Source organism: Fistularia commersonii, chromosome 4 (assembly GCF_037954325.1).
Source record: "Fistularia commersonii isolate RoL2024-O1a breed Wild chromosome 4, RoL_Fcom_v1.0, whole genome shotgun sequence".
Classification (NCBI taxonomy): Eukaryota; Metazoa; Chordata; class Actinopteri; order Syngnathiformes; family Fistulariidae; genus Fistularia; species Fistularia commersonii.
Genome location: NC_141287.1, coordinates 6155093 through 6175509, shown reverse-complemented (window position 1 = coordinate 6175509; position 20417 = coordinate 6155093). Strand labels below are relative to the sequence as shown.

Genomic DNA, 20417 nt, shown 5'->3' with positions numbered 1-20417 from the left:
AGAAGTCTGGAGTGGCAAAGAGGTATGTTAGACTTGTGCAGGTCACGTATATCAGCTGTGAGACATTGGGGAAGTGGGCTGTGGGTGTGACAGAGAAGTTCAAGGTGGAGGTGGCACAACATCAGGGATCAGCTCTGAGCCCAATCTTGTTTGCAGTGGTGATGGACAGGCTGACAGATGAGGTTAGACAGGAATCTCCATGGACCATGATATTTTGCAGATGACAGACATTGTGCTCTGCAGTGAGAGCAGAGAAGAGAAAGTAAAAAATCAAAAGGTAAAGAAGAGGAATGAAAGGAGAGGAATGAAGGTTAGTTGCAACACGACATAAAACTTTCTGCGTGAATAAGTAGGGTAAAGATAAAGAAGGTGGAGCACTTGGGGTTACCAGTTCTGAGCAACAGAGAGGGTGGAAAAGAGATGAAAAACCAGGAAAGTAATGAGTAATGTATGATAAAAGAGTATCAGGCCAGAATGAGAGGAAAGGTACAGTGGTAAGACCAGACCCCTGAAGGAAAGGAAAAGATGATCTATCTATCCATCTATAGGTATCTATAGGTATATATATATCCTGTCTATCAATGCTACTGTGAATTGCCATGAAATAAACATATTTACCAGCAGATGGAGATAAAATGCAGCCTCAGGTGGGGATGGGCCAGTGTCTCCCTGAGCCTATTCCAAACGCGGATAAATGCAGAGGAAGGGCAACTGGCATATAACTTTTGCAAAAAACAAAAATGCAAATCAGACCTAACAATCAGACCATTCCAGATCAGTTGAGGCCCAGGTTAACAACGACCGCCACTGGTACCGATGACCTACAGGGTACCAATGGAAACTGGGCTACTGTAGGTCAAAGAAGGAGAGGAGGAAGGCATGTTCGGAAACAGAGAGAGAAGAAGAAAGGCGAGAGTCTGGGACTGAGAGTAGGGACTTTGAATAACGAGACGTTGACAGGTAAAGGTAGGGAGTTGGTCGACATGATGCAGAGACGGAAGGTGGATATACTGTGTGTCCAGGAGACCAGGTGGAAAGGTAGTAAGGATAGAAGCTTAGGAGCAGGCTTTATGTTGTACTCTCATGGTACTGACAAGAAGAGAAGTAGAGTAGGAGTTATCTTGAAGGAGGAGTTTGTTAGGAATGTTATGGAGGTGAAAAGACTGTCAGATAGACCTATGAGTCTGAAACTGGAAATTGGAGGTGTGATGCTCAGTGTTGTTAATGGCTATGCCTCGCAGGTGCAATGTGAGTTTGAGGAGAAGTAGAAGTTCTAGAATGAGTTAGATGAGGCGATACAGAATTTCCCCAGAGATTTGGGATTGGCAATTGGTGCAGACTTGGTGCAGGCAATAGATGGGATGAAGAAGTGATGGGCAGATTTGGTATACAGGAAAGGAACGCAGAGGGACAGATGGTGCTACACTTTGCAGAAAAAGGATGGAAACGGCTGTAGTGAAATCTTTTTTTTTCCAGAACAGACAGGAACAAAGGGCAACTTATTAGAGCAGAGGTAGGAGTATGGAGGTAGACTACATCTTGTAAAGATGAGGTAACCTGAAAGAGATCAGTGACTGCAAAGTAGTTGTAGCTGAGAGTGTCGCCAGACAACATAGGACGGTGGTTTGTACAGTTAGATAACTCTGGTGACAAGGAAGATCAAGAGGACAAAGGTAGAGCAGAGGACAAAGTGGTGGAAGCTGAAAAGGGAGGAGTGTTGTATGGTTTTCAGGGAGGAGTTGAGAAAGGCTCTGGGTTGTCAGGGAGAGCTTCCAGATGATTGGAAAACTACAGCTGATGTTATCAGGGAGACAGGTAGGAGAGAACTTGGTGTATCACCTGGAAGGAAAGTAGATAATGAGACGTATGGAATGAGGAACTGCAGGGAGAAATACAATGCACACAGAGAAACCAGTTAGATGGAAAGTATGTACAACAGGTCCGGCTGATTAAGAATAGAGAGGGAAATGTATTGACAGATGCCCGAGGAATGACAGGAAGATGGAAAGAGTACTTTGAAGAGCGGATGAATGTGTATCATGAAAGAGAGGCAAGGGTAGAAAAGGTGACTATTGCAGACCACAAAGTTGCAGAGATTAGTAAATGTGAAGTGAGGAAGGTACTGAAGAGTGGAAAGGCAGTTTGTCTTGATGATATACCTATGGAGGTGTGGTAGTGTCTAGGAGAGGCTGTGGTAGAGTTTCTGACTAGATTATTCAACAGGGTCTTTGAGAGTGAGACGATGCCTGAAGATTGGAGACGAAGTGGGATGGTGCCTATTTTTAAGAATAAGGGGGACGTGCAGAGCTGCGGCAACTATAGAGGGATAAAGTTGATGAGCCATACAATGAAGTTATGGGAAAGAGTAGTGGAAACTAGACTGAGAGGAGAAGTCAGCATTTGTGAACAGCAGTATGGCTTCATGCCTAAAGAGAGTACTACAGATGGAGCATTTGCTTTGAGAATGCTAATAGGGAAGTACAGAGAAGGCCAGAGGGAGCTGAATTGTGTTTTTGTAGACCTAGAAAACGCATATGACAGAGTGCCAAGAGAGGAACTTTGGTATGAGAAAGTCTGAAGTGGCAGCGAAGTATGTTAGACGAGTGCAGGACATGTATGCTCTCTGAGACAGTGGTGTGCTGTGGGGGTGACAGAGAAGGTGGAAGTGGGACTCCATCAGGGATCAGCTCTGAGCCCCTTCTTGTTTGCAGTGGTGATGGACAGGCTGACAGATGAGGTGAGACAGGAATCTCCATGAACCATGATGTTTGCAGATGATATTTTGATTTGTAGTGAGAGCAGGGAACAGGTTGAGGAAAATCTAGAGAGGTGGAGGTATGCACTGGAAAGGAGAGGAATGAAGTTTGCAGCAAGACAGAGTATATGTGTGTGAATAAGAGGAACCCAGGTGGAGCGGTGATGCAACAGGGAGTGGAGATCAAGAAGCTGGAGGATTTCAGGTACTTTGGGTCAACAGTCCAGAGAAAAAGAGAGTGTGGAAAAGAGGTGAAAAGACGGGTTCAAGCAGGTTGGAATGAGTGTCAGGGGTACTATGTGATAGAAGACTAACAGCCAGAATGAAAGGAAAGGTATACAAGAAAGTGTTGAGACCAGCGATGCTGTATGGCCTAGAAAAAGTAACAATAACGAAAAGACAGGATACAGTGCTAAAGGTCGTAGAGATGAAGATGATAAGGTTCTCTTTGGGAGTGACCAGGATGGATAGGATCAGAGTCTATCAGTGTCACAACGCATGCTAGATGTTTTGGAGAGAAGGTCAGAGAAGCCAGACTGAGACGGTCGGGTCATGTACAGAGAAGGGATAGTGAATATATTTGTAGACGGATGCTGGAATTGGAGCTGCCAGGCAGGAGGTCTCCGGGAAGACCAAGGAGAAGATTTATGGACGTAGTGAGTGAGGATATGAAGGAGGATACAGGGAATAGAGTTAGATGGAGAAGGTTGATTCGCTGTGGTGACCCCTGAAAGAAAAGCAAAAAGGAAAACAAGAATAAATTGTACAAAACATCTATCTATCTATCTATCTATCTATCTATCTATCTATCTATCTATCTATCTATCTATCTATCTATCTATCTATCTAGGCAAAGCAGTAGAACAGATGGGAATTGGGTGTAGAAAAACACCTTTGCTTCAGAATTTAAATAACGATGTGACTGATGTTACCTCACACTCAGTCTGGTAACAGGTTAAGCAACAAATGGAGCATGTCTTGTCGCTTTGCTTGTTTGTGCAGCAGCATCATGTGACTGTGCAAGGCATTCAATGATGATGAATAAGAGTGACGCACTAAGTCAGGTTTCTTTTACAAGTGTGCTGACCTTTTTTCATTTTCCCAAACTTAGCTAATCATAGTCGTGTATTTGGACAAGATGAGTGTCATTAACTCCACACCCCATCTTGAGGATATAAAAGGGTGCGTTGCTTGGTTTTAGTCAGAGCTATTGTTTCTAAATGTTCTTTGTTGATTTTTCTCTAATTACCTCTGTTGTACCTTGTGAGAGAGAAGGGTCCAGAGAATAGGTTGATTCACTGTGGCGACCCCTGAAGGAAAAAGCCAGAAGGAAAATAAGTACCTTATCCCATCGACATATGGTCTCCACAGACCTTTCTGGAATATAATGCAGGGTGAGATTGGGGGTGGTGCCTATCAAGTGAAGCAGGAAGGTTTTGGTCACGCTAATGCTTGACTGCTTGACCTTACAAATAGCATTTGAAACCAAATGATTGCGAAACTTGACATTGGGGTGTGCAAAACTGCAAGGGGTGGTGGTGAAGTTGGGGTCTCTATGGAATGCCTCCCCCACAATATGAATGGAGAAGCTGTGATGTCACAAGGACAGGCGGTAGCATTACAGGGACAAGGGAAGCTGTGATATCATACCACACACACACACACACACACACACACACACACACACACACACACACACACACACACACACACACACGGGCTGGGGGGAGGGGGGCAGAGAGATAATAAGAGTACAAAAGTGGCATTATAAAAAAACATGTCGCTAAAAAACATTAGGCCAAACGCCACATCACCATTTTGATGTTGATATAAGTGAGTAATTGGAGTACGTACACGCAGGAATGGAGTTTCTGAGATCGAATTACACTTAAAGGGACCAGCAGGCACAAGCACCACCCCCGATGTTTCGTATAACCGCTTTTCCTCCCGCAGGGCCATACCAATCAGGGATTAAATGAAGTATCGCGATAATTTTCGAGCGCATTGCTGGTAGACAGGAGGCAATATCTCGCGTTACCTGAGCACTCAGTTTCATTCCACCACGGTCAAGCTTACCGGGAGCACACTTCATTTGGAAACTTGAACGGAATTTATATTTATATAAAACGTCATCGTTTTGATTATTTTAAGTAAACTCAGTTTCCTCGTCAGGTTTACGGGTTACAATCGGTTGTAGTTGTAATTTGTACAGAAAGTAGTAACAGCATAGCTCGATCGTGCTAACAAAGAAAATCCTTTCTCTTCAGAAATAATCCCCCACTTCTCTTTAGTTATGAGTCATGTGGTCGTTGATAATCCACACGGTCTAGATCAGCAGGTGAGTTTTTTTTTTTATATTTAATATTATCTCTTTGTCATAGTGAATATTTATGTTTTGAATTTAAAACCCGCGACGGATAAGAGTTCGACCCAAAACCGAAGAAGCCTCGTTGGCAGCTTTAGCAAAGCTACCACCACGGCTGGTAAAATGGAGGTGGTGATGTCGCTGCATTGAAGATTGTGATGGCGGAGCTCGTCTCTGGTGGACTAGCGACCGACCGAAGTCATGGAAAAAAACAAACACATATTTATTGGAAATTGGCCAGCGAGTACCGAGAAGCTCCCATCAAATACCAAGTTATCGCACGCTCTAATTATTTACGTATACGAACGTCATCGTTATCTCAAGGCATACAGCTAACATTGGTCTCCTTGCCGGTGTTTAACGTTAGCTTAAGTTAACGCTAGCCGGCTAGTGTTAGGCCTGAAACGTGGCGCAGGAAAAAATGTTGGCAGCGGGTTTCGTCGACACATTTAATTTGACGTTTGAGAACCAGTAATTAATTGAAGTGGTTCAAAATCCAACAATGGAATCAACTGTTAATTTAAATGTGAAGGTTAACAGTTTTTTTTTATTTTTTATTATTCGTCAACATTTTACCGGCGACTAGCTCGAAACCGTCAAAGGCTAATGTCACCTCCTTGCATCGTAATGCTAATGTTGGCGTTTAACATATACTAACTGACGTAAAACCTTCTTCGTAGCTTGCTGCCCTAGACTTGAACTCTGCTGAGGGACAAGGCGGAGGAACCGGCAGTAAGTAATCTTTAGATTATTTTCCATCCTGCAGTCTGGTGTCTTAACTTTTCGCTACTTGAGATCTTAACTCGAGAGTGTTTTTTTTCCACCCATCGGTCCAGTCAACCCTTTATCATACAAATCTTATTCAAGAAAGAACACGGTGAACCTTCTGTTCTGTTTTTTTTCTTAAGAATGAATTTATTTTAAAAGAAAGGCGCCATAGAACATTCGCGTGTTTCTAGAAAGTGGGCCAAAGCCATTGGAGACCGATAAAATCACAATTTTTGGAACTAGTTAGCTTGACTATGTCCACATATTGCCCAATGCTTTGATGAGTAGATCTCAGTATAGTATAATTTGTAATTGGGATCTATGTCCAAAATGGACAAATTGTCTTATTTTATTGAGTGTCAATATTCGTGATACTAGAAGAAAAAAAACGCAAGTTATAATAGAGTCTGGTAATTACATGATTTCAACATGAACCAGTGACAGTGTTGTATTATGGTAAATTTAGAAGCCTTTTGTTGGTATATATTCATATTGTAGCCTGTAGCACATGCTAAATTCACCTAGATACATCTTATTTAGAGTACTCTGCTTATGTGACAGTTTTTCCCTCCTCCTAGGACGCTACATTCCACCTCACTTGAGAAACAGAGAAGCTTCCAAAAATGGTAAGTTAAACCCAAAATACACCCTAAAGCTACAGTCAAACTATCAAGGCAGGTTTGACACAATGTGATCTTGATTTGGAAAAACCCATCTGAGCATGGTAAAAGCAAGCACAACTGAGAAAATTATTGTTCGGCTCGATCCAGGTCATTTTGGTCTATATATCCCACTGTAGTACGTAATGAAATTATGTTTATTTTGTTTTTCTCGAAAAACAAGTCCATCCAGCTTTAGTACCATTTGCTTCGTCAATGATGCACAGATTGAGACAACTGTGTCAAACCATTGTTTTCCATATCCGTGTAAAGCAAGAAGCTGTGACTCAGAAATGTAACCACAAATTGCCCCTAAGTCACGTAATGTGACCGTATTGAAATTGCGGATTCAGGTTTTGTAAATCTGGTGTGTTTATTCATGCATGGCATTTTCATGGTTAGTTTGTTGGTGCAATGTCTTGTGTGAACAAGAGAAGTGCTAGCTATTTATTGCTTTGATGAAGGGTAGAGATGGGGGCAGGGGTGCTAGTACAAGAATTGACTTTATCTTCGTAGTCATGATAAAGCTGTTGTGAAGCCCAACTATTTTTTTGTTACTTCCACTTTCTTCGGCATCTTATAGTCCTATATCAATACTTATGTTGTGCATGGCACACTCAATTTATTATTTTAAATTTTGGGATATTGGTGTTCTGTGTAATTACACACTTGACGTTTTTCTCGTTTTTACTGTTTTCTTATTCCACAGCAGGAAATGCTTATTCCGCTGGTAGACAGTGCGGTTATTCAGTGGCACCAGTAAATCTCTGTAAGTCCCTTCTGTCTGCTTTCGCTGAGGGCAACTTGCATTTCAAGATGCATGAAATAGCCATTTTAACACCGGCAAAGCCAGTTTGAAGGGAAAAGGGTCAGATTAGACCAAAACGCATCATAAAATTGAATAATGGGCTCATGGTTAATTCATGTGCTTTTCTGCTGGAATGCTTGCAGTCAAATTAATTTGACATATTATAATGTGAAGGTATGGGCGGACGATTGACATAACATTTTTGTCTTTATTTCCTCTACTGACGCATAATGTAATTGGAGTAGACTTAATTCTTCCGCTGTACATTCAAATCCACATTTCTCCTCAAATGTGCCCCAAGTTTGTAGAAGCAGTACCCGCAATCAAGGACACAGAAATAACTATACTTCAAAATGGGATGAATATAAGCCTTGGTAACTAAGTGTTAAGTCAAGCTCAACACTCATATTGCATGAGACAGGAATTACGAGTGTCTTTTTATAGCCTGCTTCCCTACCTTTGCTCAGGTTACCCAAGATTGGTCTCTCAAGAGCTTGCCTTTTACCATGCCTACAGTGGGGGTTGGCGAAACAGAAGTGGTATACCTTGACTGCTACTTGCATGCTATGCCATCTATTTGTTGGCAGCTGTGAAGTGCATTTAGGCACCTACCAGAATTCAGTCTAGGTCCTGCGTTGTTGCTGCATCTATGAGAAGAACTAGTGTATTAGGACCTAACACAATATTTGACAAAGCTTGTAGGCTTTGGTGCATGGTGAAGATGCGGTATAAGATAATGCACAGAATCCTAGTTTGACTTTTTTTACTAATACAGTATCTCAGGGGCGGGGGTAACATCACCTATGTTTTACATGTAGTTTGAAAGAGTATTTTATTTCATGCACATGCCTCCCACTACATAATTCTGGTAAATCATTACCTCTTGTCTCTTTTAAACAGTTCTCTGTTGATACCACCCTTTGCTCCAGCTATTGATAGTAACAGTTTATTTGAAAATTCTCCCATGACTTAGAATTATGAAGGATAATGGTGCAGTTGTGTACAACTTTCTGCTTGTAAAATCCTCTCTGGTACATGATGGAATACTAATAACCTGTATAGTCTGTACAAAGGGGCATTTATGTATCTTATGGCATTCAAAAGCGGACAAATATATTTAAAGCTATTGGGCATGTTCATCTTTTAGTAAACTGATTTTAATAATGTGCCTGAATTATCTTTCATTCCAGATAATGCAATTTTATTTCTTGTTGAATTATTCCTGAATTACTATTTTGAAGTTGCATTGATTTGAGTTTTCTGCAACGTGGTAGATCTATTGGTCTGGTCAGAATGAGGAAAATGGATGTGAAAGCTCCCATAGTTTGGTGAAACAGTTCAAAGCAATTTTGTTCTTTCAAATCTTTCACTTTGCCAAGGCCTCTAAATCTTGAAGGAATTAAGATTCCAACTTATTTCACCCAGGCAAACTTCTCATCAATTTGTGTCACGCTCCTGTTATGGTTGTTAAACAGAATTTCAGCAAAGCATAAATGACTTGGGCATTTTTGGATGAAAAGATCAGTAAAAACTTGATCATGGGTTTATGCTTCTAGCAGGTTGTAAGGGGGTTGCTGGAGAATGTCCAGAGTCATATTATACTGTGAGCATATACCCTGGTAGAACTTTGATCTAATAGTGTTGTTGAGTCATTAGATTTATAATTCGCCCACAGTGTAAACAGAAATGGATTTCCAATTGTAATGTGAGTCTGCTGATAACTTCTTGTGACATGAATTTGCATCACCATCGTAGACAGATTCTTGACAGTGCTGCATGGTGTGCTTTGCCATGTTTGGAGATCGCACACCATTTTGATACTGGTCTGAGTCACTAAATTCAAACAAACTTTTGGATTTGCAAGTATATTATTTATAACTGTCAAACGTTTGGGCCGAAGGGTGCACCTTCAGTTTCCTTTGTTGCATGTATGAAAAGACAGCAATAAGTGCAGTTCTAAGGCAGTAGTTTGCTAACTTGAGCCAGCTCAGACCACAGCACATAGATAGGTGTGTCTCTGACACTACAAGGCCTCTCCTTTGTGCTTACTTGAACGAGCACAATGATCCAAGCAAACACCTATTTATGCTGGTACAGAATAAATGAGCCTCAATGGAACAGTTCCTGTAGTGGGCACATAAATCTGAGCCGCTGCTTTGCCCTTTGCTGCAAAGTTTCTGTGAACCCACCTAGTCCTGATACCGCACAGTTAACCATCAGTCATAAATCAACCCAACCTGCAATAGCTTCATACTCAGCCAGCACTGAAAACTGCTGTCACTGATGGGCTTGATGATACTGCCATTGTTCAAAGCTGGGCCAATTGTTGTGGTCGATGTTCTCCTCAAAGCAGAGACAGAGCCCAGTGGATCCTCTCATGAAAAGAACAACCCAGAGAATAACCTTTTTTGCATAAATCTGATGACTATTAATACAACCTGATATGAACATTGCTATCATCATACCATTATGTTATGTACCATTTTGTAAATTTGCCAATGTGTATCATTGTGGTAATTGTGCAAGCTTGCCGGCCAGGTTCAGTTTTGTTTGCTTGCATTCAATTTCTCCATAAATTGAACTAAAACAAGCTTAGCACTGGAAAAAAAAAACACCCATTTTATTTGTTTAATAAAAGTGCTTTCCTCAATCTATTTTTTTAATTTTTTAATTTTTACTTTTTATCTACCCCTACCCCCAATGAAGATTCACCTGGATGGGATGGTGGACGCAGCAATGGATTTATGAATGGTTACCACGACGGCCGCACAAATGGGGGCTTCGGAGGGCGTGGACCCCCTCGCAACGATAGAGGTGGGCATAGTGCCTACCATATTAACAGTGGTGGAGGCTTGTTAAATCTGCCATATCAAAATGCAGATGTGGAAAACCTGTCTTGCCTTAAAACCTCACTGTCGCTCACTGTGTAGAATTACAGACGTTTACTTGGACCTATCCCCACCCTTGTTCATGTAGATGATACAAGGTCAGCACTGTTCACATGCAGTCCTCAGTTAGCATTTGAGAATCCCATTGGATGATAAATTCAAGATTGAATAGCTCATTTAAACAACTCTTTTTTTTTTTTTTTATTTATTTTTTTTTTTATTATGGGTATAGGAAAACCATTCTCTGTTGCTGGTAGTAGTGTAAGCTTGATGAAAAGTATTTTTAGTGAAGGTTTCTTGGTCCATTTTCAGGGTTTGGCAATTACGACAGCAAAGATTCCAATTGGGGAGGACCTCAGAGGGACGCTGCCTTCAGCAGCTTTGGAGGACGTTCTGACAGGTCAAAGTCTTCCTTCTTCAATGATCGTGGAGCAGGCCCAAGAGGGAGGTAAGGGGGAATTTTTCATATTTAATGTTCAAACAAGTTCAGACGTCTTCTTTGCCTCACAAGGCTCAATGAGTTAGATGTTTTTTGTTTGTTTTTTTTGTGGGGGGGTGTTTACTAAGCTAATGATCTTAAACCTGTTGAAAAAGTAATGTAGTCAATTGAATATATGTCTTTGGCTTCATTTTTTTAAAGGCCAAGTGCTGATCACGATATGCTAACAAATCTTTTTTTTTAATTTGCTGTCCTTCAGTATTGGACCCTTTCAGCTTGTTGGCTTTGCTCAGTTAGTAACCTTGTGGCTGTCGTTTATGTTATGGTTTTATTAATAATTTTTCTTGCAGTGGAAACTGCATTTAGCCACTGACTTAGCAAGGCTCTGAGACTGTAGTAATGAAATAAGACCTGCAGTTATGGATTTCTGTGCGTAATATTTACGTGTTACATATGTACAGATACGAGCGTAGTGGATTTTCGAGTGGAGGAAACAGCCGGTGGGTGGAGGAAGGCAGAGATGAAGACTGGTCCAAGCCTACTGCCCCCAATGAGCGCCTTGAACAGTAAGCTAGTCTCTTGTAATTACAATAGAACTGGCAAATATATATATTGTGCCTGAATGTTTGCAATCCATTTTCACTAGTGAGCTGTTCTCTGGGAGCAACACTGGGATAAATTTTGAGAAATATGATGATATTCCAGTGGAGGCCACTGGAAGCAACTGCCCACCACACATTGAGAGTGTATGTATGCAGTTTGCTACACTTGCATATTATTTGAAGGATTTTGCCTCTAATACAGTTTTAACAGAACATAGCTAACCATCATTTCAACTGCTATAGTTTCATGATGTGGACATGGGGGAGATAATCATGGGGAACATCACCCTGAGCCGCTATACTCGTCCTACTCCAGTTCAGAAACATGCTATTCCCATCATCAAAACCAAGAGAGACTTAATGGCTTGTGCCCAGACTGGTGAGTCCTCTTCCTGTCACGACTAAAAGTCCTCAGTCTATCTACAAGACTTTGTGTGACTCAATTCTGAAAGAGGGGCTGATGTATTAGCTTTGGCTGCATGTTTTTTGTTCCCCAAGTACCTGTTTACAAATGTGTATGTTGTTAGGCTCTGGAAAGACTGCTGCCTTCTTGTTGCCTGTGCTGAGTCAGATCTACACAGAGGGACCAGGAGATGCTCTTCAAGCTGCCAAGAACAGTGGACAGGTATTTGGCACGAAGATCGAATATCAGCAGAGGATCTCCTGGATTTGCATGTAACTTTGCTAATACAAATGTAATTAACACACAGGACAATGGCAGGTATGGACGTCGTAAGCAGTATCCACTTTCACTCGTCCTAGCGCCAACCAGAGAGCTGGCCCTGCAGATTTATGATGAGGCGAGAAAGGTGAGCACTTGGCACTCCAGTTTTTTCCCTGGAGAACATTGATTACTATTTCTGGCCAAAAAATTAAAAGTTGTTCTCCTGTTGCGATTCCAGTTTGCGTATCGCTCTCGTGTACGTCCCTGTGTGGTGTATGGGGGTGCTGATATTGGACAGCAGATCAGAGACTTGGAGAGAGGCTGTCACCTTCTGGTTGCAACTCCTGGGCGCCTGGTAGACATGATGGAAAGGGGCAAGATTGGTCTTGACTTCTGCAAGTCAGTACAATGCAAAGATGTCTTACTTTTTAAGGGTTCTGCACTGCATATAACTAATGTTGTTCCTCTGCAGCTACTTGGTTCTTGATGAAGCCGACCGTATGTTGGACATGGGCTTTGAACCACAGATCAGACGTATTGTGGAGCAAGATACGATGCCGCCTAAAGGCGTTCGTCAGACAATGATGTTCAGCGCTACCTTCCCTAAAGAGATCCAAGTATTCTTGCGTAGTGTTACCAAAATAATCTGCTGTAGATTAATCATAAATGTATACTCATCACCTATAACTTGTGTCTAGATCCTGGCTCGTGACTTTTTGGAGGACTACATTTTCTTGGCTGTTGGCCGTGTTGGTTCCACTTCAGAGAACATCACACAGAAGGTGGTCTGGGTAGAAGAGACTGACAAGAGGTCTTTCCTCCTGGACCTACTCAATGCTACAGGTAAGATACGCTGATTCAGGGGTTTCCTTCCTTGTAGGTCTCATCAGGCTGTGAACAATCATCTTGTGTTTGTCAGTCTGCCCCATGCCATGCTAAAATAGACTGTGCAACATCATTAAAAATGGTGAATAAAGCAGTTTGCTTCTCTTGTGGTCTGTATAAACCCGTTTATCTGAAGCTTTGAAAGTTGTGCAGGCTTACATTTACTGGCCGGTTTGGTTTTATCTTAGTTATTCCCAGTGAGGTTCAGGAAAATGTGACAGAGACTCCAGAGAAGCCAGGTAAGTGTGAATATCCAATAACTTCTTTCTGACCCACAAGCCAGAAACATCACATCCCACAGCTCATCCTGTCCCTTTGCTCCCCAGCTGACGTGCTGCCTCAGTTCTGTTTTTATTTACTCTAAGACTTTGCAGTGCAAGGCAAATGTTACATTATATTGTACATTATCCTGAACTTGGCACGCTGAAGTCCATCAGTGAAATTGAAGAGGGTCAGAATGAATAACTCAAGGTTAAAAATTAAATCAATTTAAAGTACACAGCAGCATGACCTTAGATAAATTAAGTAAAGGATCAGCCTGTAAAAGTCATGCCTAATTCCACAAATGGGAAACTGATTTTAAACCGTATGAGGTAGTATGGTCTCCTGTATCAACAGGGGAATTCTTTTTTTTTTTTTTTTTTTTTTTTAAAGCCTAGCCAATTTTTGTTTTGAATGCTTACACAAAGGTCACCAATGCTGGCTGGGTGTCATGGAATGACCTCTTAGCTTCCATGAGTTAGATGCCACGGACCATTTTAATGGCACAGTCTGTTTTGATTAGTGTCCAGAATATGGCTGATTGTGTAGTCATAGACCGGATTACTCCATAATGGACAATGTTTGTGGCACTGAGTGTGTAATTACTGGTTTACCATGTAATGCACAGGTCCTGTATTTATTAACTACTTGATTCCTGCAAGATGACTTGGTTTTTTTGTAGTGTCCATTGTACCCAGCACAGCTGTTAATACAGGAGGCAGCCCAATGTAAACGAGAACAGGAAAAGTCTCGAAACACAAATCCTGCCCCGTCTTAGATGTAATGAGACTGGGATTTGCAAACTATGTGTCTGTTAACGATATCTTTGAGTGATAAGGAGAGGTTGGAAATTGGAAAGTGGTCCTTCCCCAGCTTGTGCCAATGCTTTGGGACATTTTATTACCTGCGAATATGTTTGTGAATTACCTGTACCCTACCCCATTATCCTTCATCCATTTTTTTTATTTTATTTTTTATTTTTAATTCTCTATGCTTTTATTCTGATAGCCATTACTGTTTTGACACCTGAATTGTTACATTATCAAGTTTGTGTTATTCAGCAGCCATGGGCAAGTAATGGTTGTCAGTAAATGTAAAGCTTTTCTTTTCAGCCTGTGCCGTCATTTTGGTTATTTTTACTTCACGATTTTGCAACTGCTGACTGTTTATGTCCCTACTCCTGTCTTGTATCACTCCAGTAATTCATACAGACCCTTATTTCCATTAAATTCAATTTTTGGTATTCAAATGGTCTTCCAGCTTCTGATCTTGCCTTCTTCTATCTCATACATATTTGTACAGGAAAAGATTCCTTGACTCTAGTCTTTGTGGAAACCAAGAAAGGGGCAGATGCCTTGGAAGACTTCCTGTACCGTGAGGGTTATGCTTGCACCAGCATTCATGGAGATCGATCCCAGAGAGACAGAGAGGAGGCTCTGCATCAGTTCCGTTCTGGACGCTGCCCCATCTTGGTGGCCACAGCTGTATGTAATCCAGAAGAAACAAACAATCTGTCCCTTACAGTAACCTAGATCTCAGTATATCAGGGGCACATTGTTGCAAAGGGAGCTGCGCTACATTTGCATTTTGTATCAGAAGCTCACGTTCTAACCATTCCTACCAATACTGGTTGAAATTATCAGTCAGAAGAATGTATTTGTACATGGCACAGAATACTTCACCATCCTGCTGTTCTTTTATTAATATCAATTTCTTTTCCTCCATAATAGGTGGCTGCTAGAGGTTTGGACATCTCCAATGTGAAGCATGTTATAAACTTTGATTTGCCCAGTGACATTGAGGAATACGTTCACCGTATTGGCCGTACGGGGCGCGTGGGAAACCTTGGTATGTGTTTTTATATAGATAAATATTATTAAAATCAGGGTTGGTTTTACCCCCATGCTGTTTTCAACAGGTCTGGCCACGTCGTTCTTTAACGACAAAAACAGCAACATAACCAAAGACTTGCTGGATATTTTGGTGGAGGCCAAGCAGGAGGTTCCCTCCTGGCTTGAGAGCCTGGCCTATGAGCACCAGCACAAGAGCAGCAGCCGTGGCCGCTCTAAGAGGTAATCTCACTCACACTTTGAGGTTAGATGCTTGGAATGTGGGTCCCAGCACCATTTTAATGTTGAGCACTGATATATTTAGCTGTGACATCTGAGGTACATGCACAGAATGAACACCATTTTGAATCATTTGTGATACAGCACTTATTTCTACTATTTTTTTTTTTTTTTTTTTTACTGCAATGGCTACAATTGGTTTTGCAGAAAACAAATCATTTCGCAATCAAAAGACAAGCAAGTATATGGTTTTCCAGTTCTTTTATTGTAAACCAACATGATGTCCTCAAGGTTCTCTGGTGGATTTGGAGCTAGAGACTACCGTCAGACACCCGGAGGCTCTGGAAACTTCAGCAGCAGCCGCACAGGTCGGAACCCTGGAAGCCATGGAGGGAACCGTGGCTTTGGTGGAGGTAAGAGCCTGGTACATTTTGAAATATGTGGCACATTTAGGTGTGTGTGTGAGTCTTGTCACTGTTGGCTGACTGACCCTTTCTTCATCAGGGGGCTTTGGTGGCAACTTTTATGGCAACGATGGCTACGGAGGCAATTACAGCCACTCTGGTAGTGTGGATTGGTGGGGAAACTAGTCAACATAGGAGTAGGTTGCCATGCCAACCCAGCTGAAACCACATGTTAACGTAAGCCAGACTATAACAACCCTCCCTGTGTAGCTTCACGGACACACAGCACATTATCAACCCTGGTTCTCTGCCATTCACTTCTCTCAACATGGTGGTGCAGCACGATGCAAAAGGAAGGTCACCAGCACGTGCAAAGCACTGGATGGAGATTGCAGAGATTTCGCACACCTCAGAGTGAGCATGGATGCTGACATGCATTGTCCGATAGCAACCTCGGACTTACATTGTTCGAAGTATTTTTGTTCTTTTTGTGGGAAAAAAAAAACAAAACAAACCAACCCCCAATTTAATAACCTGAGGATCATTTGTATGTCGACGTACTCTGCCTTTTGAATTTAAACAGGAAATCTGTGTTTTTTATTTCACCAGATGAACATGGCCAAGACCTCCAAATTTATTTTACAAACTGTTTTATTTGGTGGAAAAAAAATATTAGAAAGGTTAAAACAATGTTTAGACTTACTCAAACCTTGGCAAACACTGAGGTGTTGTGGCTGGAGAGTCATGACTCCATTTGAATTTCAAATTTATTGCAGAAACATCATGTAGCCTTTTCTATAGTCAAACAGCTAATGGAGCCACTGGGCCACTCTGAATTATCCGTATTTTAATCAGAAGGGACAATGTTACACTTTTTTTTTCTTTTTTTTTTTTTTTTTGCTCACTCTATCCTGGACTGGCTCCTTTTTTTTTTTTTTTTTATGGAAATGTAGTCTTTGAAATAGCCATTCCTATTCCTAAACACAGATGTCATTAAGCTCAGTGCCAACGGTGGCTGAGGTTTAACCAAGAATATTCAGCGCTGGAACAAACTCCACGTTTTTCAATTGACTTGACAGTGTTATGGCAGCTAGTATGTATCATGTGCTAGCTACATAAAGTGGGCGGTGTTTATTTTTACTTGAGCCTTTTTTCTTTCTTTTTGGTGCAGGTGTGTACAAAACGGAAAAAATTGAGTCCTTTTTTATTATTATTATTATTATTATGATTAAAGTATGTATCACAACAGTGTTTGCCATCTTGAAAGAAGTTCAAAGTGGCTGCATCAAGGACCACAGCATCAGGGGGCATAGCGTGGCGTTGGTGTTAACTGAATGAACTTGACCACCGCGAGGCCCACATGGTATTCTACGCTTGCAAGTGTTTTGTTTTTTGGTCAAGGAGAAAGGACATGTGTACTGAGTCGCAGGCTTAACTTAATTACAAACATTTTCTCTTTTCAAGCTGCGTTGGAGGCGTGGTTCATCTCTAAGATAGGCAGGAGGACGATCACTGAGGTTTATCTATTGAACAGGAACTGAGCGGGGTAGAGCAGCACTCTTGACTACTGGGGTGATGGGGTGCGTGTAGATGTGGGGCACAGTTTTCAGTGCACTGCTGTTGTCAGTAGCTTTGTATTCCATTGCTGCTTAGTGTAACTGGAGGTGGCCAAAGATAGGGGAGCATCCACTTCTTTTTGGAACATTTTAAGTACTGGCTGAGCCTCTGGAAGTTCTATCTGCTCAGTCATGTATTTTGAAAGAAAAAAAAAAATATTCTTTGGCTTCACAAAGCCAGAGCAGGCTTATCCTCTCAAAGAGGAGCAGCCATCGAGGGGAGGAGAGATGGAGCATTTCACCTCAATGCTTCGATTTTCTCATCAGGTGTGTTGTGCCTTGAAACCATAAAATTTTTTTTTTGTTTTGTTTTTTTAAAGAAAAAGTAACTAAAAGCGGATGCACTGATAGTGTTGAGAACCTGAGACTGAATGGTGCTACTTGATTTAGGTGTGTAGACCCTTGTATGTCGTGCCCATCAAGTTTTACAAAAGTTCTTTTATTGCACATCTAGAGTTTTATATAGATGTCTTGGATATGTGTCCTTAAGCTTCCAAATATTGTGTGTGAGGAGATTGTGGAAAAACGCAGCTTGTTTACAAAGGGGAAGGGTTCTCAACGTTTAAACCAGGATTTATTTGGGACCAGGGGATTTAGCAGTTGGGAATTTAGCCATTTGCACAGATTTCTAGATTCTACTTTTGCTGCTAGTTTTGTGTAATTTATTAAGCATTTTTGACAAATATTTATTTTTGTAAGCCTCAAAGTGATTCTTTGAAAGTTTCAGAAACTTGACCAAAAGACAGTACAAAAAACACTGGCACTTGAATGTTGAATGTCACCTGTATGCGTGAAATTTATATATTTCGGGGTAGTGTGAGCTTTTTAATGTTTAAGATACATTTGACTCGGTAAATAATATCCACAGCTGTTTCAAGGGCCTCCTCAGGGCCTCTCATCTATTAGATTATATCAATTGGTGAACAAAATTTGAAATGAAACTGAACAAACATGCCAAGGTTTGGAATAAAGCTGTCAAAAGAGCAAATTTCCTAAGCATATCAGTGCAGAAGTGTGCAGATTCTCCAATGGTGTGCATTTTTTCTTTACTCTAATTTGACCTGATTATTTTTCTCCAGTGAATGTCTGGCACATGGCAATCCTAAAAAGAAACAAAACATGTGGTTTATTGTCATTGTTGTATTTGCATATATTACAACTCTGGAGTTCTCCTTGAATGTGGAGTTTGTCCTCAGCGCTTCTCCCCTGGCACTTGTCAAAGCTGTTTGGGGGTCACCGCTGTCCTTTCTGCCCCGCTGTTGCAAAGCAGAACCTGAGACTTGTTCCACGTCCAACAGAGAACCCTAGAGCTCTTTAGATGTAGACTTTGCTTTCTGTATTAGCTAATAGGCTACTGTGCAGCATGGGAAATACTCAGCTGTGCGATTGTATGATTTTACCAAAATAAAATGTTTGAATGCAAAGTACCTGGAAAAATCCAGCATGTTTCCTGATGTTTACTGTAGTTGTGCTGACGAAGGCCTGTAGCGAGCGGCCTGTGGCCTTGTGTGACGCAGGGCAGACAGGCAGCCACATTAAAACTGTCACATTGGAAGGCTTAAGTTCTTTAAAAGAAATATATAAAGATTTCATTTGTAAATTCAGCCGTTTCCATCGTCTTCTTCTCTGTGATCTCAATGTCTTTGAGTTTTGCTGAGGTGAAAATGACAGCAGCAGCTCATGAACTAAAACTCCAGTGTTTCACAATGTACCTGTTTTAAAGTCAACTTCAAGTATTACCTGGAGGGATCATGTTCTACAAAAATAAGACTGAAGACTGTAGAAATCTTTGTGATTTCTGCTGCGGTGATTACACTGAATTCTTTTCATTATCACGGAGACCACAGACCCATCTCCCAGCCAGGGAAAGGAAATATCTGAAAATCTCTTTCCATCATTTCCCAAAAGACTCACTTGAGTTGTCTGAACCACATTATGGGTCATGAATGTTGGAAATGCTATGACACATTTGTGTTCTGGAGAATGGCCTTGTAGAGCGCACACATTTTCAGCGACTAAAAAGTGCTTCCAGTTCAAAGAATGCGTATTTGATTGTGATCCCTTGACTGTACCAGTGAGCGAGCCTGTTGCTAGTTATGGGATGGTCAAAGGTTGGAAATCCATCGTCTGGAAGGAAAAATGCCCGTACATTTGAATTCTCAGGGTGGAGTTTATGGAACAGGAACTGCAGTCTTGTTGAAATGCCAGAAAACGTGAAATCCAGCAATCTGGCAGGATGCAGGTACAGGTTAAACTAAAAGAACCAAGTTGAAGGCAAAACAATAAATGGATGAAAAATAGGGGAATGGTTCTTTTAGTGGAGATCAATCCAACAGCGCTGATGTCTTTGGCTCAGCAGTGACCGAAGGTTCTGGTGATCCTCAGGAACGCTTTGAGCCGTCCTGCTTCATCCGTTTCAGTGCTTCTGCTGACTGACCGTTTCACCGCCTCCCAGGGAGAAAGGTGAAAGGAGGGAAACCCTCAAATCAAAATGTCAGCTGGCCGATGCTGTGGTAACTGAAGATGAGAAAATCCCTGGAACCTGACTTGAATTGCAGCGGGGGGCCAGATGAGTGGAAATTCTCCATAAAACTGAATCCCGAGGTCTGTTGTCATGGTAACCAGATGTGCCCAAGTAAGTTGGGTCAAACCTCTTTCAGACTGGAATGAGTTTAAAATGATCAACATCCTGACCTGCTTTTTTTTTTTGTCTGTAAAGATGGTCTGCATTTGACCATCTGTGGAGGCTTTTTAGAAGGCGAGTCAGTGGTTACGCTCTTCATGCTGTGATTTTTCACCCCAATTTTGGTGGGATTTTCATGTCAGCCTGAAAAAAAAGGGCCATAAAGTGCTGGCTGTTTCATAACGACCCATGATGTGACACCCATTAAAGCCCTGTTGTGTAATTTCTGTGTCATATTGAAAAAAAAAAAAAAGGTTTTAAGGACAACCAAGTCAAGAGTCCACACACACACACACGCACACACACACACACACAGGGAGACGGTCATACATGGTGGTCCTAAAGTAGAGTAATCTAGTTTAACAAATTGTATTGATCGGCTCTCCCATCACATCACACCACTGATGGCCTGCTCATCCCCTAATCCATTTCAACATCTGCATTTCTGGTAAGTTTGTCTGTCTCCATGCTGTGCTTGTGTGTGTGTGTGTGTGTGTGTGTGTGTGTGTGTGAACGTTTGGTTGGGTGTAATCCGAGTGTTGTGTGTTTCT

General features: G+C 41.5%; 1 protein-coding gene across 6 annotated transcripts; it reads left to right on the top strand.

Moving 5' to 3' along the window:
- Nucleotides 1-4749: 4749 nt before the first annotated feature.
- ddx3xa (DEAD-box helicase 3 X-linked a) lies at nt 4750-18607 on the top strand. 6 transcript variants are annotated; one of them, XM_086144926.1, is made up of 20 exons: nt 4750-5093; nt 5801-5852; nt 6467-6514; nt 7257-7316; nt 10062-10169; nt 10556-10691; nt 11144-11248; nt 11329-11428; nt 11528-11663; nt 11812-11909; nt 11995-12093; nt 12187-12347; nt 12421-12565; nt 12647-12791; nt 13022-13072; nt 14397-14578; nt 14825-14942; nt 15013-15166; nt 15455-15576; nt 15668-18607. In XM_086144926.1, the coding sequence occupies exons 1-20, from the start codon at nt 5049-5051 to the stop codon at nt 15751-15753; spliced, it is 2151 nt and encodes a 716-aa protein (XP_086001052.1). In that variant the 5' UTR covers nt 4750-5048; the 3' UTR covers nt 15754-18607. The 6 variants fall into 6 exon arrangements, 5 of the variants coding, with proteins under 5 accessions (XP_086001052.1, XP_086001054.1, XP_086001053.1 ...); XR_015106019.1 differs by lacking the exon at nt 13022-13072 and having other exon boundaries at nt 4751-5093; nt 15668-15804; nt 15908-18607; XM_086144928.1 differs by lacking the exon at nt 7257-7316 and having other exon boundaries at nt 4751-5093.
- Nucleotides 18608-20417: the final 1810 nt, after the last annotated feature.